This window comes from Scyliorhinus torazame, chromosome 19 (genome assembly GCF_047496885.1).
Source record: "Scyliorhinus torazame isolate Kashiwa2021f chromosome 19, sScyTor2.1, whole genome shotgun sequence".
Classification (NCBI taxonomy): domain Eukaryota; kingdom Metazoa; phylum Chordata; class Chondrichthyes; order Carcharhiniformes; family Scyliorhinidae; genus Scyliorhinus; species Scyliorhinus torazame.
Window position 1 is genome coordinate 71214645 of NC_092725.1, and position 26048 is coordinate 71240692.

General features: G+C 48.5%; 1 protein-coding gene across 3 annotated transcripts in view; it reads left to right on the top strand.

Moving 5' to 3' along the window:
• scube1 (signal peptide, CUB domain, EGF-like 1) overlaps positions 1-26048 on the top strand; it is a 406877-nt gene that overhangs the window by 369035 nt on the left and 11794 nt on the right. For all 3 annotated transcript variants that reach the window (XM_072484510.1, XM_072484511.1, XM_072484512.1), the window contains 3 exons: positions 1446-1607; positions 8824-8991; positions 19333-19494. In XM_072484510.1, the coding sequence (XP_072340611.1) occupies positions 1446-1607; positions 8824-8991; positions 19333-19494 (492 nt within the window). The remainder of the gene's footprint in view (positions 1-1445; positions 1608-8823; positions 8992-19332; positions 19495-26048) is intronic.

Below are 26048 nucleotides of genomic sequence, written 5' to 3' on the forward strand. Positions count from 1 at the left end.
TCTTTGTTCTTTGTTGTTTGTATCTTATTACCTCCTTACTGTCAAAATGGTCTTTGACCAGATTAGATTGACAACACATGAAGGCTGAAATCTTCCCATATCCTGGTATAGATTATTATTTGAGGTTTAATAAACTATATATATCCTTATATATGGAGAAATTCTGCTAATTCTGCAGAACAATATGGGCTGGCTGGGTTTTTAAAAAACGTTATGAGGCGTGGGCTTCGCTGGCTAAGCCAGCATTTGTTCCCATCTCCAGTTGCTCATGAGAGGGTGGTGATGAGCTGCCTTCTTGAACCTCCGCAGGGGTGGGAGGGCGGGGGGGGGGGGGGGGGTGGTGGGGGGGGGGGGGGGTGGGGGGGGGGGTAGAGCCCACACCTCAGGAGGTGAGTTACTCGCTGCAGGATTCCTAACCTTTGATCTGCTCTTATAGCCACAGTATTTATATGGCTAGTCCAGTTCAATTCCTGATCAATGGTAACCCCCAGCTAGTGATAGTGGGCAATTCAGCGATGGTAATGCCATTAAATGTCGAGGTGTGATGATTAGATTCTATCTTGTTGGAGATGGTCATTGCCTGGCACTTGTGTGGTGAGAACGTTACTTGCATGGAACGTTGTAAAAGAGGCAGAAATATAGCGACTCAGTAGACTAATCTCCATTAAAAAATGTTCCGGCCGGCCATATTACAATTCGGGGAGGTATGGGTAGGCTGGACGCCACCTTCAATGCAGGCCATAGGCGTCATTGGAGGTGTGCAGATGATCAGGATGGCAGGCTAAAACGCCCACCTGCATTTGATGGAGCATCAATGCAGTTGAAATAAGGACTGTCCGGCGCTCAAACCCCACTCACATGCCCCACATATTTTCCATGACACCTCATATTTTTAATTTGGGGGCAGATGTTGTGTTTTTGTTCTCTGAGTGAACACTGCTAAAGGTTATTTTTTCCAATTTGGAAGGGCTCTGGTTATTTAAGTTACTTGGATTATCAGACTAGAGATCCCAACCAGTATTTTCTTCAGTTTTTAAAGCATGGTAGCACTTTTCCAAATGGGAAAAGTACTCTAATGCACCTCAAACTTTGTACAATGATGATCAATTTAATGGTCAACTTAGTTTTGCAGCATAGCACCCTACAATCAATTATTGCAATAAAACCCCATCTAACTTGCAATATGGCATCCAACTATTGAAATTGAAAGAGCATTTTCTTAATGCATTTCAGGAACAGATGGTGGTTTGTCTTTGGTTCCCCACTTGGGACTGGGTTTGTGCTAGTGGCAGTGAACCATGCCTACTTACTGTAAGGGCCAGACTCCACTAAAATTGCAGGGGATGGGGGATTGTCTAACTGCCCACCCTGTCAACGGAGCCAGAAAAGGTGGGGTGCTGCATGCAGGCTTTCCACTCACTCACAAGGCTACCTTGTTCTTCCAGTCAGCTGTGACACAGGTCGCTACTACAGTGGAGAGCACAATCAGTGTCTCCTGTGTCCTCCAGGAACCTACCAAGATACAAAAGGGCAACTATCCTGTGAGCCATGTCCAAGCAACGATGGACAAGGAATAGCTGGGGCTCGGAATATGTCAGAGTGCGGAGGTGAGTTTCTATCTTCTCCTGCTCAATCAATAGAAGTCAATAATCCAGTTGAGATTTTTGAAACTATCATCATTATGTTTTCTTTAAAGGTGGTTTGATATAACTCTTTCAATGAGACAGACTAGATACCAAGTTAAAGGCAAATTTGTGTTCTGAATTCTTAAGAATTTCAGCTTATTTATCCAAATCCAAGTTAATAAGAATACTATTCATGACGTCCTATGCTGCTCTTGCTCATGTATTTGCTTTGTTTGGCCCCTTGTTTGGCACTGCAACCAATCACTGTTTGTCGAAGTACCATTTGTCAATGCTTTCTGTTGATTATTCTTTTTGGCTACTATATACGTACTATGTACGTTCTCTCGGCCGCAGAAAAATACTTTTCACTGTACTTCGGTACATGTGACAATAAATCAAATCAAATCTTCAATTAACATTCAGGAGATTTGAACTTTGGATTTTAACCCAAATCAAAGGAAGGTATTTAGTCTAATGCATCAAATGCTTCTCCAATGCAAAAGTGTAATTCTTTGCAGGACATCACTGCACATTTAGAGCTGAATTTTCCCAACTCATTAGAGTTGAGCCAGAAATTCAGGCATCAGGATGGAAACCTGGGCTGGAATTTTCTGGCCATTCGCTGGTGGCGGGATTCTCTGGTTGTGTTAGCAGCGCACTCCCGCCCATGGGTTTCCCAGCAGAGTGGGGTGATTTCAGTGGGAATTCCCAGCAGGACAAAATCCCACCGCCAGCAAACGGCACGCCTCCTCCCGCTGCTGCGAAACATGCAGCTCGGAGGCCAGAGAATTCAGCCCCTGATATCTCTACAGCTAATCTGGATATCGCAAAAGGCGCAAAAGACTGATGTTGAAAAGACAATTAACTTAAATTTTCTGCGGGTTTTCTGATTTTTCCAGGCCTGCATGTAAACCACGAGGCTTCAGAGTCTTTCCAGTTAGAATGAAGCAGTGAGCAAGCAGACAGAGTTCTGGCTGCAAATGGAATCCATTGTGATCCCTGGTGAGCTTTAGCAGTGAGGGTGAAACAGCCTCACTGGCATAGACAATGGGGCGAAGGGAAATAATGTAGGGTCACAAAGCCAGAGCTAGCACCTGTCAGGTAAAGGAGTGAGTGACTTAAATGTCATGGGCCTTGTTCATTCAGGTTTTGGCTCCTCCAGTGAAAAGCAGCAGCAGGAGGGAGACAACTGCAGCAGTGAGGGGCGAGGAAGCAACGACCACAAGGAAAGCAGGTGCACCAGCCTTGGGGAAGCGGGGGGTGTGGAGAAGGTGAAGTGATGCAAATGCCCAGCCTCCTGTGCAGAGAAGAAGTTCCCCACTAGAGAGGGTTTACAGACCAAGGCTCAGCTGCCTTTAGATGTTCGTCAGTGATGCATTTCCCCAGGGAGACTATAACAGAGCTGTGTGCCAAGTTGAATTGGTGGCCATGCAATGTCCGGGGCACTGAAGGACACTGTGACACTGAACCTCTATGCTTCAGGATTATTCCAGGTATTCACTGGACCTGTGTGTGGTACCTACCAATCTGCATTGTTCATTCCAAATGGTCACCAATGCCATTTTCAAGCGTGCCAGCTTCTATGTGCTTTCGAAGTAAGCTAGACAGTCAGGATAAGAGGACTGTAGGATTTGGGGTCATTGCAGGATTCTCCTAGGTGCAGGATGTAATCAACTGCACACATGGGGCCAGCAAGGCGCTCACCAGCCTGAAGCCATCATCAATAGGAAAATCTTCCACTTTCTCAATGTAGAACAGGTTTGCAACCATTGCAAGTTCTTCCTCCAGGTGTGAGAATGGTTGTTGGGAAGCAGCCATGATGCTGACATGATAACAAATTCCAAGGTGCAAAACCTTTCCAGAGCCCCTTAAGAATGGATACTGGGTGATGAGAGCTGCAACGGAAAGGTACAATACCTGCCCTGGTACAACTTGACCAGCCATCGAGCAGTCCATAGGGCTTCTGAATTTGGAGTTCAAGTGCCCCAGAGCTCTAGTGTGTGTCCTCACGTGCACTCCTGTATTGAATTTTTTTAGAAAATATTTTATTGAGGCATTAATAGTTTTACCATTTTTAACATCCTAAACAAAGAGATCCAACACACGCAAAAAACACACAATAGCACCCCCCCCCCCCCCAACCCCCCACCCGCTGGGCTCCCGGATCTTCCGATACTCCAAATATTGCCATCTCTGGACTCGGAGTCACCCTCCCTTCCAGGACCTCTGACATGACACCTGAGAATCCCTGCCATAATCCCTTCAGCTTCGGACACGCCCAAAACATATGTACATGGTTCGCAGGACTTCCCCCAAAGCGCCCACACCTGTCCTCCACCTCCTCAAAAAACCTGCTCATCTAGGTCATCTGAGCCCTGTGGACTACCTTAAACTGGATCAGGCTAAGCCTGGCACACAATGAGGATGCATTGACTCTCCTCAGGGCCTTCTCCCACGACCCGACTTCCAACTCCCCTCCCAGCTCTTCCTCCAACTTCCTCTTCACCTCCCCAATTGGGACCCCTTCCCACTCCTTCAGTTCCTTATATATTTCTGAGACCCTCCCCTCCCCAGCTCCTGTTTTAGACAACACCTTATCCTGTAGCCCTCTTAGTGGGAGGCGAGGGAAGTTCGGAACCTGCCTCCAAACAAAATCTCGTACCTGCAGGAACCGGAACCCATTCCCACCCGGCAACTCAAACTCCTCCTCTAGCTCCTCCAAGCTTGGGAAACTCTCCTCAATTAAGACATCTCCAAATCTCTCAATCTCTGCCCGCTGTCACCTCCTGAAGTCTCCGTCGAGCCCCCCCCGGACCAAACCAGTGTTTGTCACAGATCGGTGACCATACTGACGCCCCCTCCAGTTTCATGTGCTGCCTCCCTTGTCCCCACACTCTCAAGGCTGCCACTACCACTGGGCTTGTGGAGTAAAGCGTCAGCGAGAATGGCAGAGATGCCGTTAACAAAGCCTTCTGACTCATGCCCTTGCAAAATGCCATCTCCACTCGCTCCCTCACCGACCCCTCCCCCACGACCCATTTCCTAACCATTGATATATTAGCCATCCAGTAGTAGTTAATAAAGTTCGGCAGGGCCAAGCCCCCCTCCCTGCGCCCCCGTTCAAGAAGGACCTTCTTCACCCTCGGGGCTCTCCCGGCCCATATAAAACCCAAGATCGCCACATTCATCTTCCTAAAAAATGCCTTTGGGGATGTAGATTGGAAGACACTGAAACACAAACAGCAATCTCGGGAGGACTGTCGTTTTCACAGTCTGTACCCTCCCCGCCAGTGACAGTGGGATCACTTCCCACCTATGGAAGCCCCCTTTCATTTGCTCAATCACCCTGCCCAAATTTAGTTTATGAAGCTGATCCCAGTCCCTTGCAACTTGAATCCCCAGTTACCTAAAACTCCCTCCCACCACATTCAACGGCATCTCCCTCAGTCTCCTCTCCTGCCCCCTTGCCTGGATCGCAAAAACCTCACCCTTGCCCATATTCAGTTTGTAACCTGAGTACCGGCCAAATTCCTCCAGTATCTCCACAATTCCTGCAATTCCCCCAACGGGTCTGTTATATAAAGAAACAAATCATCTGCAAAGAGTGAGACCCTATGTTCAACCCCCCCCCTCACTATTCCCCATCAAATTTTCGATGCTCTCAGCGCCATTGCTAAAGACTCTCTGGCCAGAGCAAATAGCAGTGGGGAGAGTGGAAACACCTGACTTGTCCCCCATCACAGACTAAAATACTCTGCTCAAACCCGGTTTGTCCTTACATTCGCCATCAGTGCCCTCTTTAGCAACCGGACCCACTCCACAAATCCCTGCTCAAACCCAAACCTTCTCAGAACTTCCCAAAGTACTTCCACTCCACCCGATCAAAGGCCTTTTCTGTATCCATGGCCACCACCACCTCGACCTTGCGACCCTCCGCAGGCATCATTATCACATTTAGGAGCCGCCTAATGTCAGACGTCAGGTGTCTTCCCTTAACAAATCCGGTCTGGTCCTCCCCTATTTATTCCCGGAACACAGGCCTCTATGCGTGTGGCCAAGGTCTTTGCCAGCAATTTCGCATCTACATTAATGGGGAGCTTGGCCAAACGAGCCACAGCTCTCCGGGTCCTTATCCCACTTCAAAATAAGGGAAATTGATGCCTGCGATAACGTTGGGGGGAGCACTCGCAGCTCCTTTGACTCATTAAAAGTCTTTACCAAGAGCGGCCCCAACAGCCCAGAAAACGTTTTATAAAACTTCACCGGATATCCGTCTGCTCCCGGGGCTTTACCCGATTGTATCGCCCCCAATCCATCTATAACCTCCACAAACCCAATTGGGGCTCCTAGACCCTCCACCAACTCCTCATCTATCCTCAGGAACTCCAGCCATCCCATAAATCGCTTCATACCCTCCTCCCCAGCTGGAGGTTCCGATTTATACAATTCACTATAAAACTCCTGAAACACATCATTTACCCCCGCCGGATCCGAAACCACCTTTCCCCCCCATATCTCTCACTTTACCAATCTCTCTCGCCGCCTCCTGTTTCCTCAGCTGGTGCGCCAACATCTTGCTGGCTTTTTCCCCATAATTATAGACTGCCCCCTTTACCCTCCTTAGCTGTCCTTCCACCTTACCTATGGACAGGAGCCCAAATTCCAGCTGCAGTCTCTGAAGTTCCTTCAAAGGCCTGTCATCCGGAGACTCAGCGTACCTCCTGTCCACCTGTAAAATTTTGCCTACCAGCCTGTCCAACTCTGCACACTTACCTTCTCCTTATGGTCCAAATTGAGATGAATTCACCCCTAATAACTGCCTTCAGTGCCAAACCACCCCTGCCGAAACCTCACCCGTGTCATTGATCCTATATATCCCCGAATGGCCTCCCTCACCCGCTCACACACCTCCTCCTCCTCCGCTAGCAGCCCACATCTAACCTACATTGCGGGCACTGGGCCTTTCCCTTGCTGACTTGCAAGTCCAGCCAATGTAGGGCGTGGGGTCTGACTATTGCTGAATATTTAGCATCTACCACCTCAGCCAGCAGCTTTTTATCCATCACAAAGAAGTCTATCCAGAATACACCTTATGCACATGGGAGTAGAATGAAAAGTCCTTACTCCTCGACCTCCCATATCTCCACGGATCGACCTCTCCCATGCGCTCCAAGACCCCCGAAGCTGATACCTTCCCAGACCTAGAACTCAACCGGTCCAACCTTGGATCCAGGACCATATTGAAATTTCCCCCCACAATGAATCTAGATCTGGGATCTTCCCAAGTACCCGTCTAACAAACGCAATGTCATCCCAGTTCGGAGCAAATATATGTCCCAATACCATGGCCATTCCCTCCAGCTTCCCACTAACCATAACATATCTACCCCCGGGACCGCTTCTATATTCCCCACCTCGAATGCCACCCGCTTATTAACCAAGATCGCTACCCCCCCCGCGTTTTAAAGTCTAACCCCGAATGGAACACCTGTCCAACCCATCCCTTCCTTAACCTAACCTGGCCCCCACCTTCAGATATATCTCCTGAAAAATGGCCAAGTCTACCTTCAGTTACCTCAAGTGCACGAACACACGGGCCCTTTTGACTGGCCCATTTAGTCCCTGAACGTTCCACGTGACCAGCCTGGTCGGGGTTCACCCTGCCCCCCTCCCCTGCTGATCAACCATAACCTCTCCTAGTCTACGGCCCATATCCCGCACCTCCCCTTACCCGCCCTCGGGCAACTACCGACATCAACCCTCCTCCACTTTGAAAGTCCTTTCCCCGTCAGCAGTATAATCCCATCCCCCCCAATCCCACTCCTCCTCCCATCACCCCCCCTTCCCCCCACATCGATCTTCAGCTCAACTCCCACTTTGCTTCCGTGAACTAGCCCGCCCAGCCAGCCTGGCAGCCCCCACCCATGGCGCCTAGCACCCTAGCCCCCACTGAATCCCCTCCCCCCTCAGTGCAAAGAGTCAAAACAAAGGCAAGAAGTAAATACAAACAAACAATCCCTCCCAAGGCCCGAACACAAAGGCCCACCTCTCATCCCTTAAAAAAGCATAGCATACTGGCCTAACCCCAACAAGAACCGAGAAACGGAGAAAAAAACGAAAACAGATCCAAACAACATAAACCCAAAGTTTTTCATATATAGTGCAGATCCCCTCAATCAAAGTTCAAGATCACCCTTCTCCTGCGTCCATTCTCCTTCATAAAGTCCGCTGGCTCCTCCGCCAAGTCAAAGTACAACTCCCGGCCATCATAGGTCACCCATAGTCGGGCTGGGTTCAGTAGTCCGAACTTTAAGCCCTTCTTGTACAGGCCCGACTTGACCTTATTAAAGCTCGCCCTCCTCTTCGCCAACTCTGCCCCCAGGTCCTGGTACACCCGAATCTCGACGTCTTCCCAAGTGCATTGCCTCGTCTGCCTAGCCCACCTCATGATGCGTTCCTTGTCCAGGAACCAATGCAATCACACCACCATCACCCTCGGCGGCTCACCCCCTGAGGTTTGCGCATCAGCGTCCTGTCGGCCCGATCCACCTAAAAAGGTCGGTCGAACACACCTTCCCCAAGCAGCTTCTCCAGAATCATCCCAAAGAATGTATCCAAACCTTCAATTCCCCCGGCAGACACACGATCTGAATGTTCTGCCTCGGTGAACGATTCTCCAGGTCCCCCACCTTCTCCATCAGTCACTTCTGCTGGTCATGCATCAGCCCAATCTCTGCTACCATCGAGGTGTACTGGTCCTCCTGCTACCCACCTGTCCCTGAGCCTCCAGTCTCGTCTACTCGTGGACTATAAACTAGGAGTCACTCTCTTCTGCTCTCATGTCTGCACCTTTTTCTTACAAAATTCCTGCTAGAAACCGGTGTAAAGGCCACAAAAAGACCACCATGAACGGGAGCTTCCAAATATGTGACCACTCACTCCATGGCCGCCACTGGTTCTGCTCTCCTGTATTGTTATGCTGTGCCCAACACAGTTTGTATTCCAGAGGAGACAGCAATTGAACAATGAGGATATTTTTGAGTACATTACTAAAACCATGGGATGACCTGGAAGCAGAAGTGGCTCCCTATTCTGGCAGCAGATCCATGGACAATGCCAAAACATTCAACACTTTGCCTCTATTTTCCATATCTGCTGCAACAACAGATGTTTTGTAACTTTCTATTGTTGGTTTCAGGGCAGTGCTCTCAAGGACATTTCTCCTCCGACGGATTCAGGCCCTGTAGATCATGTCCGTATGGCACATTCCAACCAGAGCCAGGTCGCACACAGTGCTTTTACTGTGGGGGTGGACTGATGACGAAATGTGAAGCAGCAGTTTCATTTCAAGATTGTGAAACTAAAGGTAAATTAAAACCGTATGACTGTGCACACTCCCACCATTCTCACATTTCATTGCAACAGTTTAGCTGGATGTGTTTTGATGGGGCCGTCACACTTTGCGTGTCTGATTGAATGTGAAAGTCAAATTGAGCAAACAGGTCTGAAAAAGTAAGGAATATTTAAATTATAAAAGTGAGGACAATGCTTTCAGTCTGACTGGAACCAATGAAAAGCTATGAAGGACACGTAAACAACTAATCTTGAATGACTTGCCAGAAGAATCTACAAACTAAGTCGGTGAACCTGTCAAAGTACAGAAAGCTGTGTTTAATGTGTCAGCCAGATAAAATATGGATTTTAAAAATGCATTATGAGAAAAAGAAATTAAACACACGCTTGAGAATAAGGTAATGCCGTTTTGACCAAAAGCTTCAGTTAGATGGTATGTTCTGTACCTGGATAGAATTTACCATCATGCATGCACCAGGAATCTGTCAGTGCAGGTGACAAACAAATGGAAGGATATATACCTCCTCATGGTGGAAATATTCCTTTTCTTTAACAATTCTTTGTAAACAAGCTGCAGAAAGATATGATCTGGTAAAATATCACAATTTGGAAACTTGGAGCTTTTTCAAAAAATAATTTTTACAGGATGTGGGTGTCGCTGGTTAGGCCAGCATTTATTACCCATCCCTAGATGCCCTTCAGAAGGTGGTGGTGAGTTGTCTTTTTGAATCGCTGCAGTCACTGAGGTGTAGGTTCACCCACAGGGCTGTTAGGGAGTGACTTCCAGGATTTTGACTCACCCACAGTGAAGGAGTGGCGATATATTTCCAAGTCAGGTTGGTGAGTGACTTGGAGGGGAACTTCCAAGTGGTGGTGTTCCCAGGTAGCTGCTGCTGTTGTCCTTCTAGATGGTAGTGGTCGTGGGTTTGGAAGATGCTGCCCAAGAATCTTTGGTGAGTTCCTGCAGTGCAGTGGTGGTAGTGGAGGGATTGAATATTTGTGGCATGGGTAGCAATCAATCGGGCTGCTTTGTCCTAGATGATGTCAAGCTTCTTAGAGCTACACTCATCAGGCAAGTGGAGAGTCTTCCACCACACTCGTGACTTGTACCTTGTAAATGGTGGACAAGCTCTTGAGGGGGGGGGGGGGGGGTGTCAGGAGGCGAGTAACTCGCCACAGGATTCCTAGCCTTTGACGTACATTAGCAGTAATATGGCTAGTCCAGTTTAGTTTCTGGCTAATGCTAACCCCCAGGACGTTGATAGTGGAGGATTCAGCAATGGTAATGCTATTGAATTTCATAGGGCGATGGTTAGATCCTCTCTTGTTGGAGATGGGCATTGTCTTGTGTAGCACAAATGTTACTTCTGCAAACAAGCTCAAGTCAAAAACATCTCCATGAGAGAGAAACACATCTCTAATTTAGAGACATGCCCTAATTTCAATACTTTTACTCTTCTAAATGACAATTTGAATAAAATTTTTAAAGCTTCCAATAATCTTTCAATGAACATAATGGCTTTGACTGTCATCACTTCTGTCATGTTGTTAGAAATGTAAGTTTTCTAATTAAACAGTCCCGTTGGCTGTGTAATCAGCTGTACTGTGCGAACACCAAATATTCTGCTTTTTCTGATACACACCATCTCGCGCGTACACAGTACCCTACCATCCATACCATCTCGCGTGCACACATTACCCTGCCATCCACACCAACTCGCGTGCACACAGTACCCTGCTATCCACACCATCTCGCGTATACACAGTACCCTGCCATCCACACCATCTTGTGTGTACACAGTACCCTGCCATCCCTTACTCAGTATCTACCCAGTTATTTCAAGTGCACAGTGCCCCTTTTCAGTGCTCTTCCCTGAAATGATTGCTAACTTGATTTCTTAACATCTTACCCCTTTCATCCTAAGTGCTCACTATTACAGTCCCCAAAATACATTTAATCACTTTTATGACTTCTGCTCCCCACCTCTTTACTACTTACATCTTTAACCAAAGTCGCCACAATTTGTCTGAATTGTCAATACCCCATCCCCTTAGTTACTATTCCCTCCCTGCATACTCTGTTCCTGTTGGGCTGTCTCAGAAGACATTGGGTGTCTTACTCTAGTAAATGATCTGGCTAGAGGGAAAAATCTTTCCTTTAAAAATACTTTTATTTGTAAAGTTACTGTTTGCAAATCGTACCTACTCCAGACAGGAACAGGTATCATGTAAAGAAACAGAAAAGTATTGATTTTGATGAACCGGGGACCTTTAGCAGGATGGGCTTCGTACCCTGATTTTCAGGAGGAGGTTATGCCAACAGAACAACCAACCAGGGAAACAATTGTTCTCACTCTTCTCCCTCTGAATGACTTCATTTGACAGAGCTCCTTATGCACACGCTCAGTAGCCTTTATTAGAGTAGTGTTAATTTAAAAAAAATATATATATACTTTTCCAATTAAGGGGCAATTTAGCATGGCCAATCCACCTACCCTGCACACCTTTGGGTTGTGGGGGTGAGACCCACGCAGATACTGGGAGAATATTCAAATTCCACACAGCCAGTGGCCCGGGCTGGGATTGAATCCGGGTCCTCGGCACAGTGAGGCAGCAGTGCTAACTACTGCACCACCATGCCGCCCTAAGAATAATGTTAAAGTTAATGCTTTACTCTATATCATCGGCCCCCAACAAATCTTTATCCCAACATTATTAAATACACATCCTCCCTCACCAAAGTCTCTATTTTCAAAAGGTTAGCCTCCTTGGTGGTTTCACCAATCTCCCTGAACATCTGCAGAGTTCTTTCTGATGTTGTTGCAGATCAGTTTGCTCTGAACTCTGTAGCCGTGACATTCTCCTGAGGATCCGAGCGTGCAGCCAACCCTGCTCATAGTTTCCTATTCATTGAAATCAAGGCATCCCTGTTTCTTCTGATGACACCTGTTTCTGTCTCGACTAGATACGAACTTGGTTGTTGGAACTTCTCCACTACGGTACCTTCTCGTTACTGGTCTCTAATTCATACCATCTCTCCCCCTTCAAGAGTGGGCAGGTGGTGAGCTCTGCTGTTGGTTGAAAATACAGGCAGACCCGAACTCTCAGTGCTCAATGAGCTGACGAATCCTGGCTATGAAGGCCGCAATGGACTCATCAGTGTCCCCAAACGCAGAGTTAAATTTATTATGGTGGACGATAATCAAGGGCATTGGGTTAAACAGTTCTTTGACCAACATGACTATCTGGTCAAAGGTCTTTGAGTTGGGTGCCTCCGGGACATGAGATTCCTGATTAGATTATATGTTTTGGGCCCCTAGACTGTCAGAAGTATCACCGACTGCTTATCTTCCCCTGTGATCTCATTTGCAGTGAAAACGTATCGGCTATTCGATGTACTGGCTCCAACTTTTAGCCTCTTGGTCAAACGGGTCTACTTTACTGATGATAGACATTTTCACTCACGTTTTGATAGTTCCCGGCTCTTGTTGGTCCTTCTTCCTTTAGACAATTGCTCTTTCCTTCCTCCTCGAATCACGAAGTACTGCAGGCTGCAATCGAGCCTTTTACCTCATTGCCAATGTGGTGGCTCAAGAAACACTCTGGAGGCTTCCAGTAGTAACAGGCACAAACCACATGAAATGAAAATGAAAATGAAAATCACTTATTGTCACAAGTAGGCTTCGAATGAAGTTACTGTGAAAAGCCCCTAGTCGCCATATTCCGGTGCCTGTTCGGGGAGGCTGTTATGGGCATTGAATCGTGCTGCTGGCCTGCCTTGGTCTGCTTTCAAAGCCAGCGATTTAGCCCTGTGCTAAACAGCCCCATTGTCTGCTCGAGGCCACACTGCCAGGACCCTGCGCAAACTCACTATTGTTCAGGGTTCGTGTGCTCCCACGCGATTGGCCTGAGCCGGTCACATGTTCTGCAGGCCCAGATTCTTAAAGGGGTCGCACTATTATACTGTCACAATGTATTTTCAGTTTTGCAACTTACAAACTGAATGGCTTCATCAGGCTGCTCGTGTGGAATTTGTCTCCCTCCTCTTATAAAGATTTGATTATGCCTTCGCTCATCAGCCTGCTTCAACAGCTTTACTTACTGTATTCTGAGCCTTCCTCAGATTGTAGCAAGTCTGACAGGGTTTCTTCAAAAACACCAAGCACTGTTCTACCTCTTATCAAGTTGTCCTTTAGCATTCTGTGCTCACAATTATGAACCAAATGGTAGAGATCATTTATGAATGAATTGATTCCTTCACCTGGTCGTCATCGATTACATTTCCCCCTCTCTATTACGATATTTTGATGGAGACTAAAATATGAATCAAAGGCTCTGATGACATCCTCGTAGGGGACAATCTCCTTTTTCGTCCTGTGTTGGCCAGCACATCATCTGCGATACCATCGGTAGTGTAAAGGTGCTAACCTGGTTCTTGTTCGCAAAACCCAAAGCACTGTGACAGAATGAAGCACCTCCTACAGGGTTGCCATTGCCAGGCCTACCTAGGGTGCTCTATGTTCTCAAATAATCTGGGAAAGATAAGGTAGAAGATATTATTCACCTTGGGTCAAGATTCCTTGGAATTACCCCAGCGGAAGTCACGGGATAGGATCCATTAGTTTTCCCATGCCATCCGGGAAATGCGAACTTGCCTGGTAAAGGGCGGGTCTTTCCCCTTAACAGGAGTAGCCCCTCTAGTATAAAACCACCGACCTGGGTGCAAGTCGGGGAAGGAGCCTCTCCGGGGAGTGGTGGTGTTTGACTGTAACTAGTAATAAACCTCTTTGTGCTTTTCCAAACTGCCGTTTGTGCGTGGCTGCTTACCTCGGATCTAACATTCCTGTTTTTGGCACTGCTTTCCATGCTGGTTGCTGGACTGTCCCTCTCTGACTACCGGGTTATCCTCAAAGTCTTTCACCCGCTGCATTCTGCTGCTGCTGAGCCCCTCTCCAGGCCGTTTGCCGCTGTGTATTTACTGTTTCTCTGTGGGTACAGTCACTGCTGCCACCAGCTATTATTGTTGGACAGTCTTGGAAGGCATTGCATGTATTACTCCAATAAGAGATCTGACTGGCGGCAAAAATCTCTCCTTAAAAATACTTTTATTTACATAACTAACTATCTCCAAGTTTACAGAACATCATGGCAGAGCTCCTGCTCCTCTCTTCAGTTCTATTTACTTATCTGTCCGAGTGACATTATTGTGACAGCTTCTTGTGCACAAGCTCAGTGAACAGTGGCTTTTAGTAGAGTAATGTTGGGGTTAACCCATCCCCTAAACATCTACCCCACCCTCCAAGTCTTTATTATATACACATTCCTGCTAATCTCCCCTTAACAGGTCTCATAAATCTCCTAAATATTTACAAGCCCAGAACACCAGAACCTAACCAAGGATCAGTTATTTCATAGAATCAAAGAATTTACAGTGCAAAAGGAGGCCATTCGGCCCATCGAGTTTGCACCGGCCCTTGGATAGAGCACCTTACCTAAGCCCACCCTCCCACCCCATCCCCGTAACCCAGTAACCCCACCCAACCCAACCTTTTTAGAAACCAAAGGACAATTTATCATGGCCAATCCACTATCCTGCACATCTTTGGACTGTGGGAGGAAACCGGAGCACCCGGATTATTTTTATTCATTCATGGATGTGGGTGGCACTGGCTCGGCCAGCATATATTGCCCATCCTCGAGTCCACCACATTGCTGTGGATCTGGACTCACATGTAAGCCAGACCAGGTAAGGACGACAGATTTCCTTTCCTAAAGGGCATTAGTGAACCAGATGGGTTTTTATGGCAATCTACAATGGTTTCATGGTCACCTTTTAGACTTTTAATTTCAGATTTAAAAAAAAATTCAATTCAAATATCACCATCTGCCATGGTCAGATTCAAACCCGGGTCTCTAGAGTTTGACATTGCATCTCTGGATTCCGAGTCCAGCGATAATACCACTACACCACTGCCCCCCCCCCCCCCCAGTTATCAACATAACGGTGATCAATACCAAAGAGGATTTATTGAAATAAAAACGATGATCTCTGATCCATATTTAAGTTTTGTGAGCACTTTAAGTTAATATCAAAGTTATGGGCCGGGATTCTCCGAGCCACACCGCTCTGATGCTGGGCCGCCGATTCTCCGGCCACCGGAGAATCAGCGGCAATCGTGCTGGCGCGGTCGCGGGCCGTTGAAAGCGGCCTCCGTGGCGATTCTGCGCGCTCAACGGGCCGAGTGCTCGCCGAGTTCCTCTGAGTCCCGCCGTCGTTATTTGCGTGTGGTCCCACCCGGCGGACCTCGCCGTTCTGGCTGCGGGGGCCATCCTGGTGGGGGCAGGGGGCAGTGGGAGCTGACTCCAGGGGGGGCCTCCACGGTGGCCAGGGCTGCGATCGGGGGCAACCGATCGGTGGGCGCGCTAATTCCAGGGGGGGGGCCCCCTGTAGGGCTCCGCCATGTTGCCCGCAGGCCGGCACGGAGACGGCCATGGCGCGCATCCGTGAACCCGTGGCGGCATGCGCCGACCTGAGCCAACTGTGGCCGGCCGGCTTTCGGCATCGGAGAAGCGAACAGCACTCTGGCGCCATTCTAGCCCCCGAGGACGGGGAGAATGACGGCCTGGAGGCCCGATTACACCGCCGTCGCCCGCGCCAGTTTTGATGCCGGCATCAACACCTGGCCGGGATTTCGGAGAATCTCGGCCATGATATTTTTAAAGCATCAAGAAACTTTAAAACAGTTTCCTGTGAGAGCAGGAACTTAGATTTTATGTTCTGTGAGCCGGACAGCTCTATAGGGGTTTCTACATATTATGTAAGACCACATTGCTGTTAGCTAGTACCTGACCACATCACTCCACTGCTTTAGTAACTTAAAGCCATTCTGCTCAGCAAGAACCAGCTTTTATAACCATGAAATGGCAGAAGAACGCTACAGGAAAAACCTGTACTATTTAAGCAGCACTAAGAAAACTTAGTAGACCTCGACATTTTCTGAGGGAGTGAGGGGAAGGATTCACTCTTAACCCTTGGTCCTTATCCCTCCAATCATCTGTACCCATCAAAACACTTTTGCCTTTTCCCCCATGACTTGACCCTCCACCCACCTTTTAATTTTCCTGTTACCCTCCTACCAGCTCTCACTGCCCACCCACCTTAAATCTTGATTTCCAACCCCCATCCACTTCCCTCAGCAGCATTGCTTTCCCTGCTCTCTTGTGACCCTTATAATGCTTCTGCCCTGAGCATTCATTCTTTTCTTCTCTTGTTGGTCCATACTGGACATTGCCAGTTCCATCTCCAGCATCAGTATCCCTCTCCCACCATGCTTTCCTATTTCTGCTCCTGTTCCATAGGGAGAACCCATACCCAGTTTCTACTGTCCACCAGTTCCTGACTGAATCCCAGTCACTGTATCACGATACCTAAGCCAAGATCTCCCCAATGTCCTCCCACCCTAGGATATCTTCCTCTCAGATCCTACATCCAATTATTACTATTTCATCCCTTACTCGTCACCCCCTCAAATTATTCCAGAGAACAACTTTCCCAGTACGACCTGACAACACTCCGATATCATGGAATCCAATCCTAATATTTCCAAACTACCATTCTCATGTTTAACATCGAGGAACCCTCTTTCAACACTGATACCCCAACATTCTCTCCATTCTTTTCAAAATCTAGCAAGCCTCTTCCATTTCCAGTGAATTCCAATACCCCCTCCCACTGCTACCATACGTCAAATTTGTCCTCCCCGTTCTTCTATGTCCTTCGACCCTCCCACTAATTGCACATCTTATGCTCTAATCCAGGGCTTTTCAAAGTGTGGTCACAATCCGCGGGTCGGTGTCAGGAGGAGTGGGCGTGCCATTCCCGCAGTGGTCCCGATCGCAGCAGGAGCGCTCAACAGCTACCTTGAGAATGGTGGCCGCTACCCCCTTTCAAATGAAAATAAATGAGGCTGTATGGAGACTTCCGGCCGGAAGCGGCAGCAGATAGCAGGCCATGCACCCTGCACATACACTTGATGTGAAAAGCTTTGTATGTGCTTTTGGTGCCAAATTGCTGATTACCACTCTGCTACTAAACGGGCCTTTGCTTTATTTCAGGGTCTCAGTGAGGAACACCTGCCAAGGCCGCACTTAGTCCTGATTCCTGCACTGATGAGCTCCTCTGGACCCCCTATCATGGTCTCCGGACCTCCCCAATGTCCCAACTCAACAATAAGGGGGTCATCAAGTCCTCGCACACCACCTCATAAGGGCAGGGCACACTTGGGCCCAATCCCCAGCATGGGCATGATGCCAGCTGGACACCTTGGCCTTGCCAGCCTGGCATCCTGGCAGTGCCACCGTAGCACTACCAGGGCGCCAAGCTGTCAGTGCCAGTGTCTGGGTGGCATCGGAGGTGCTAGGGTTTCCGATTAACTGGGAGACACCCCCCCTCCCCCAAGTGCAGGTATGCCTGGTCCACATTTGTGGCAACCAGTGCTAAATGAAGCCCGCTTGGGATCTCCTTGGCGAGGCCTGTAGGCCTGGATGCTGCGGAGATCCAGCATTGACATAAAGGGAGATTAACTGCTCACTTGAAATGCAAATTTGGGTCCAGACCTCAATGGGTGGGATCCAGATCACGGCGTAGCGAGGCCGATAGATTCACTCCATATCTTTGCCAAGCTTCCAGTGCCCTCCCATATCTGAAACAGACTGTTCATAAACTTCACATTCTAAATGGCCACCAGTTTAATTTCTGATCCCATATTCTCTCCATCACAAGAAGTACCGACTTCAGCCTGCACAACATTGCTCAGCTTAAATACTGCCTCGATCAATATTCCCACCCATGCCTTTGAGGCCTCCAGATTCAACCTTTCTAATCATCTGCTGACTGGCCATCCTCCATTTTCCATAATACAGTTCATCTGATATTCTGCTACCCCCACCAATCCCACCAGGCATGCTGAATACTTAGTGCTGGCCTCCCCTTCCACAGGGAAAACCCTAGTGTTTTTTGAAAATAAATTTGGAGTACCCAATTCATTTTTTCCAATTAAAGGGCAATTTAGCATGTTCAATCCACCTAGCCTGCACATCTTTGGGTTGTGGGGGTGAAACCCACGCAAACACGGGTCAATGTGCAAACTCCACACAGACAGTGACCCAGAGCCGGGATTGAACCTGGGACCTCGGCACCATGAGACTGCAGTGCTACCACTGCTCCACTGTGCTGCCCTAAAAATCCTAGTGCTGATGGGGGGAGACCAGTAACTGACAGGTAAAGGCCTCAATTGACCACCAGTTGAATGGGCCACTAACACCTCCGTCACCATGGAGTCCATGGGGCAGGCAGTGGACAGGCATGCACCATTGCCATAGTACCCAATTTTACACCCCACCTGCCTGCCACCTTGCTCATGTGGGCAGTGTAAAATTCAGTCCCAAATCTCTCGCCTATGACCGCCATCGTCGCTGAATATATTAGCTCCGAGTCTCCCAGCAGCTCAAATTTAAAATGTGTTTCCTGTTGCATTAATTTCATAGTCTCGCCTTTCCTTAGTCCATGCCTACAACCCGATCTTCCACCAGCCATTTCTCCGACTTTTAAAAAAATTTTAAAGTAGCCAATTAATTTTTTTCCAATTAAGGGGCAATTTAGTGTGGCCAGTCCATCTACCCTGTACATCTTTGGGTTGTGGGGGTAAGACTCATGCAGACAAGGGGAGAGTGAAAACTCCACATGGACAGTGACCCGGGGCCGGGACTAAACCGGGGTCCTCGGCGCCATGAGACAGAAGTGCTAAACACTTTGCCACCGTGCTGCCCCTCTGACTTTTTTAGTAACCCCTTGTTGCACCACTGATGGCTATACCATGGGCTGCTTGGGTTGCAAGGAACTCCCTCCATAAGTCCTTCTACCCGGCCAACTCCATCTGCTTTAAGACTCTCCTTGACACCCACCTCTTCGACCAAGCTTTTCCGCACCTCTTCTAATATTTGCTCATTTTGTTTGGTGTTCAGTTTTCTGTTGAAAATTTTTGCACATTTAAAAAGTGTTACATAAATACAATGTTATTGTACACAGTTGCTTGAACCCCTCAATCAAAGGATCCTACTTGGTAACTGTAATCTGACATAAATTATTTTCCATTTTGTTTCTGTCTTGTTCACATATATTATAATCACATCACAACAGGGAATCTTTACTGCCAACCTGAATATTTCCTTGTTCAAATGCTGAGGTTGTTGTCTTTTAAAATTATAATGGTATATTTTCTATAACGGTTTTTGTAAACGTATATGGTTCATTGATTTGCAAATATGTTTTTACTGTTCACAAACCTTTCCACAGTTCATTGTTCCCCTGGTCACTATTACAACTCCACCACACACAGATGCATAAGATGTCCAGTTGCGACCTATCAGCCAGAGTTTGGCCAGAACTACTGCATTACCTGTCCTGGAAACACAACTACTGATTTTGATGGTTCCACAAATGTCACTCAATGTAAAAGTAAGTAATTGCCATTATATTAGGGATTAGCATTGTCCCGATTGTAAATAAAATACTGGTTCATGCATTAAATCAACATTAGCTTACAATAGCCTACAAAAGAGGACTGGAGAAATGAAGCATTCGGAAAGTTCTCACAAGCAGCATAATGTTTTTAACGTGCAGACTTCTGTTTATTTTAGGGCCATACTTTAAATAATAGTCTTATCTCTGGCTCACATACAGTCATGACAACATATTGACTTTAATGGAGAATAAACTTAGACATGAGTGAGAGTAGGCTGCCCAATTATCTGTTTTGCTTGCCTGCAGAAGACCATATTCCATGTGTTGTGTTTCCTTCTATCTTTCAAATAGAAACTCACCAGTCACTCATTAGAGTAGTCTGTACAACTTATAAATGTTGTCTAGCCAATTCACCTGCTCTATTTAACCGTTCCCTAAAATTTGACTGTACATGTTGCTGGACAGCTCTTCAACAAACCCATTCCAATTGCTGGTCACATGACAGATGACATCATTTCCTATCAAACAATGGCTACAGATTGTGGGCATAGACCCTCTTTTAAAAAATTTTTTAAGAATAAACAGATAATAACAAGGATGTCATAACATCCGATGGGCCAAATGGCCTCCTTCTGCACTGTAACAATTCTATGAGTCTGTGAAGGCTACATTAAACTTTTAAATGTTTATTACATTATGAGCTTACAAGTACTTTGAAACATAAAGATGGTTTGTCAGTACAACCTGATCTGGTTATAGTGAAACTGTGATCCCTGACTGTTATCACAGAGGTCTTGTTCACGGGTGTGCTGCTTTCTTGTACAACAACAATGCAGTGGCTGTCTTCGCCATGATCTTGCAAAGCACTAAGTTCAGATCTCACCTTTGAACATGTTCTATTTGCAAAGAATTATTGGATGTTGCACAGTTGGACATCTCCCTGAACTGACACCTATTTCTGCACAATTCTCTCCATTTGGTGTCACCACTTCATACTATCTCAAAAAATATTAGTTATTTCAGCTGGAAACCCAGTTCCCTCTGTGGGAAGTAGAAATCAAAACATTTTCTCCTATGTTCAAACGTGGCAATTCTTTATCTGTATGTCAGTCATGTGTATCCTTCATACTCAATGGGCGGAATCTTACCAGAATTTGGTAAAGTGTCAGGCTCAGACTGAAAACTGACATGTCACTCACCAGTTGCACACACCAGTTTTCTCTCTTTAAAGAAATAAAATGAGTGGGTGTGGCTTACATGATCACTCTGGTGGGGCCTGATGGAGCCGGTAACTGGCTCCACAGAGATTGGGGCGCCATCTTTAAAGGGTGCCCTGATCAGCATTGAGACCTAACACCTCCATGGTGAGGGTTGGGGGCCATCCCTCCCACCACCACACATAAATGAACCACCATGGGGCTCCCACTTGGGTCCCCCCAGCACTGCTTCTGGCAGTGCCAACATGAGCAAGGAGCAGTGTCAGGGTGCTTCACGGGCATGCCCTCAACCCCGCACCCCCCGTCTGCACCTCATCTCCCCCTCTTCCCCTCCTCCCCCCAGGGGGCTATACTTGTGTCTGACTTGACTGATTCTCGTTTGGCCAAACCTGTTGTAAATCTCGCCAACGTGACGTTATATTGTCGAGGTATGAATATTTAGTGAGGGGTGGGGGGGGAAATCATGTGGTGGGGGGACCTGTTTATATTTAAATTCATTATGATCTATTCAAATGAAGTTCACACCAGTGAGGGGCGGGGAAAATTGGGAAACGTCTCTCCGGAGAGGATCACGGTTCCTGATTCTCTCCCAATTCTCTCCAAATTTTCCACCCATGTCGCCGATCTCATGCAAGGCTAGTGTGGGCTCTAAATTGCCCCCATAGTTTTTCCAGTAGGTCATCTCATACAATTGGAAACGTGGAAGAGTCCTTTGAAATTACCTTCCAAACATACGTTTCAACTGGTGAAGGTAAGCAGCTAATTAGTGGTGTTGTCATTCGATGTAGTATTGCAACCAGAAAATCCTGTTTCATTTCCCGGAACTTAATAATTAAGGACTAAGGACTTAACACTATGCACCAGGCATTCTGCTAGACCATTTGATCAAGGCTAATGTGCTCATTGCCTCACTTTGTACACATGTCACAAAATGGCTTGCTCTTGTGCTGAGGACTGTTATCTGCGACAATTTCTTTTGAAGTCCTGAAGAAACTGAGAATGGCACTCGCCGTACTGTTATGGGCCAGGGTTTAAAAACTCCGAAGTATATTATGGAGTTCACCTGCCCTATAACATTTTGTTGAATTTGGCTAGGATGAGCATAAAAGCCTTCCTTTCAGGTGTTATTCAACCGAGTTCTTAGGTGCTGTTAATCAAAAAAAACCAAGCTTTATTCTCAGAATTTAGTTAACAGTTGTATAAACACACACAGCAAGAATTTTAATCAATTACAAACATTTTTTTTAAAAAAATATATTTATTAAAGTTTTTTAACACAATTTTTCTCCCTTACAAACAATAACCCCCCCCCCCTCGTAACAAAAAAAAAGAGAAATCGCGCAGAGCAAGATATATACATGGCAAAATGATATATTTACACAGCTTTGTACACTGACCGACCTTCCTCTAACGCTCCGCGAGATAGTCTAGGAATGGTTGCCACTGCCTGTAGAACCCCTGCGCAGACCCTCTCAAGGGGAACTTAATCCCCTCCAACTTAATGAACCCAGCCATATCATTTATCCAGGCCTCCAGGCTGGGGGGCTTCGCCTCCTTCCACATTAGCAAGATCCTTCGCCGGGTTACTAGGGACGCAAAGGCCAGAATGCCGGCCTCTTTCGCCTCCTGCACTCCCGGTTCGTCCACTACTCCAAATATTGCTAGCCCCCAGCTTGGCTTGACCCGGACTTTCACCACCTGAGATATTGCTCCCGCCACTCCTCTCCAGAACCCATCCATGACCAAAACATATGGACATGGTTCGCCGGGCTCCCTGAGCACCTTCCACATCTGTCCTCTACCCCAAAGAACCTACTCAACCTCGCCCCCGTCAAGTGCGCTCTGTGGACCACCTTAAATTGTATCAGGCTGAGCCTGGCACACGAGGAGGAGGAATTAACCCTATCTAGGGCATCAGCCCACAGACCTTCCTCGATCTCCTCCCCATGCTCCTCCTCCCATTTACCCTTCAACTCTTCTACCAGCACTTCCCCCTCTTCTTTCATCTCTTGGTGTATTTCCGACACCTTGCCCTCCCCGACCCATACACCCGCGATCACCCTATCTTGAACTTCTTGTGCCAGGAACAATGGGAATTCCCTCACCTGTCGCCTCACAAAAGCCCTCACCTGCATATATCTAAAGGCATTTCCCGGGGGTAACTCGAACTTCTCCTCCAGTGCCCCTAGGCTCGCAAACGTCCCGTCGATGAACAGGTCCCCCATTCTTCCAATCCCCGCCCGATGCCAGCTCTGGAACCCCCCGTCCATCTTCCCCGGGACAAACCGGTGGTTACCCCTGATCGGGGACCACACCGATGCTCCCATTGCACCCCGGTGCCGTCTCCACTGGCCCCAGATCCTTAGCGTTGCGGCCACCACCGGGCTCATGGTATACTTTGTCGGCGAGAGCGGCAGCGGTGTCGTCACCAACGCCCCCAGGCTCGTTCCTTTACAGGACGCCATCTCCATCCTCTTCCATGCCGCCCCCTCTCCCTCCATAACCCACTTGCGGATCATCGCCACATTTGCTGCCCAGTAGTAGCTCCCCAGGTTTGGCAGCGCCAACCCTCCTCGGTCCCTACTGCGTTCCAGGAACCCTCTCCTTACTCTCGAGGTCTTATTCGCCCACACAAACCCCATAATACTCCTGCCTACTCTCTTAAAAAAGGCCTTAGTGATCACGATGGGAAGGCACTGAAACAAAAACAGAAACCTCGGAAGGACCACCATTTTGACCGACTGCACTCTACCCGCCAGCGAGAGCGGTAACATGTCCCATCTTTTGAAATCCTCCTCCATTTGCTCCACCAACCTCGTCAGATTCACTTTATGTAGGGTCCCCCAACTCCTGGCTATCTGGATCCCCAGATACGGAAAGCTCCCCTCCGCCCTCCTCAGTGGTAGGTCCCCTATCCCTCTTTCTTGGTCCCCCGCCTGTAATACAAAGAGCTCACTCTTCCCTACATTGAGCTTATAGCCCGAAAACTCCCCAAACTCCCTTAGAGTCTGCATGACCTCCACCATCCCCTCCATTGGATCCGCCACGTACAGCAACAGGTCATCCGCATATAGCGACACCCGATGCTCTTCTCCCCCTCGGACCACCCCCCTCCATTTATTAGACTCCCTCAATGACATGGCCAATTGTTCGATCGCCAATGCGAACAACAGGGGGGACAGGGGGCACCCCTGCCTCGTCCCTCGGTACAGTTGAAAGTACTCCGACCTCCGCCGGTTCGTCACTACACTCGCCATCAGGGCTCTATAAAGGAGCTTAACCCAATTGATAAACCCTATCCCGAACCCAAACCTACGCAGCACCTCCCATAGGTACTCCCACTCTACTCGGTCAAAGGCCTTCTCCGCGTCCATAGCTGCCACTATCTCCGCCTCTCCCTCCTCCAATGGCATCATTATCACGTTTAAGAGCCACCGCACATTGGTGTTTAGTTGCCTGCCCTTTACAAATCCCGTCTGGTCCTCGTGGATTACCCCCGGGACACAGTCCTCGATCCTCGTGGCCAGCACTTTTGCCAGCAACTTTGCATCCACATTGAGGAGCGAGATCGGCCTGTACGATCCACATTGCAGTGGGTCCTTGTCCCGCTTTAGGATCAAAGAAATTGTCGCTTCCGACATTGTCGGGGGCAGGGTCCCCTCCTCTCTTGCCTCATTAAAGGTCCTCACCAGTAGCAGGGCCAACAGGTCTGCGTACTTCCTGTAGAACTCCACCGGGAATCCGTCCGATCCCGGGGCCTTCCCCGCCTGCACGCTCCCCAAACCCTTGCTCAGCTCCTCCAACCCAATTAGTGCCCCCAAACCAGCCACCTCTTGCTCCTCCACCCTCGGGAATCTCAGCTGATCTAGGAATCGTCTCATCCCCTCTTCCCCCGCTGGGGGCGGGGATCTGTACAGCTCTTCATAAAAGGCCTTGAATACCTCGTTTATTTTCGTCGCACTCCGAACCGTGGCTCCCCTTCCATCTTTGACTCCCCCTATTTCCCTCGCTGCCATCCTCTTACGGAGCTGGTGTGCCAGCATCCGACTAGCCTTTTCCCCATACTCGTAGGTCGCCCCCTGCGCTTTCCTCCACTGTGCCTCCTCCTTCCCTGTGGTCAACAGGTCAAACTCCGTCTGGAGCCGTCGTCTTTCCCCAAGTAATCTTTCCTCAGGGGCCTCGCGTATCTCCTGTCCACTCTCAAAATCTCCCCCACTAACCTCTCCCTTTCCATACCCTCTGTCTTCTCCCTATGAGCCCTAATGGAAATTAGCTCTCCCTGATCACCGCCTTCAACGCCTCCCATACCACCCCCACCCACACCTCCCCGTTGTCGTTGGCCTCCAAGTACCTTTCGATACACCCCCCTCACCTTCCCACACACCACCTCGTCCGCCAGCAGTCCCACATCCAGCCGCCACAACGGGCATTGGTCCCTCTCCTCTCCCAGCTCCAGTTCCACCTAGTGTGGGGCATGGTCCGAAACGGCTATAGCCGAATACTCCGTCCCCTCCACCCTCGGGATGAGCGCCCTACCCAGAACAAAGAAATCTATCCGGGAGTAGGCTTTGTGTACATCTGAGAAGAAAGAAAATTCCCTGGCCTGCGGCCTTGCAAACCGCTATTGGTCCACTCCCCCCAGCTGATCCATAAACCCCCTAAGTACCTTGGCCGCCGCCGGCCTCTTTCCAGTCCTTGATTTGGAGCGGTCCAGTGCTGGATCCAACACTGTATTGAAGTCCCCTCCCATTATCAGGCCTCCTATCTCCAGGTCCGGAATGCGCCCCAACATGCGCTTCAGGAATCCTGCATCATCCCAGTTCGGGGCGTATACGTTTACCAACACCACCCACATCCCTTGCAGCCTACCGCTCGCCATTACATATCGCCCTCCATTGTCCGCTACAATAGTCTTGGCCTCAAATGACACCCGCTTTCCCACCAATTTTGCCACCCCTCCATTCTTCGCATCCAGTCCCGAGTGGAATACCTGTCCTACCCATCCCTTTCTTAGCTTGACCTGGTCCGCCACCTTCAGGTGTGTCTCTTGGAGCATGGCCACGTCCGCCTTCAGTCCTTTTAAGTGTGCGAACACTCGAGCCCTCTTCACCGGCCCATTCAGGCCCCTCACATTCCACGTTATCAGCCGGATTGGAGGGGCTCTCACCCCCCCCACGCCCCGTTGACTAGCCATCTCCTTTTCTGGGCCAGTCCCGTGTCCACGCCTCCCTCACCCTCCAGTCCCCCAGAGGGGGGATCCCCGTCCCGACCACATCTTCTGTGTCCCATTCCCTTTCGGCCAGCGCAGCAGCAACCCTCCCCCCCCCCCCT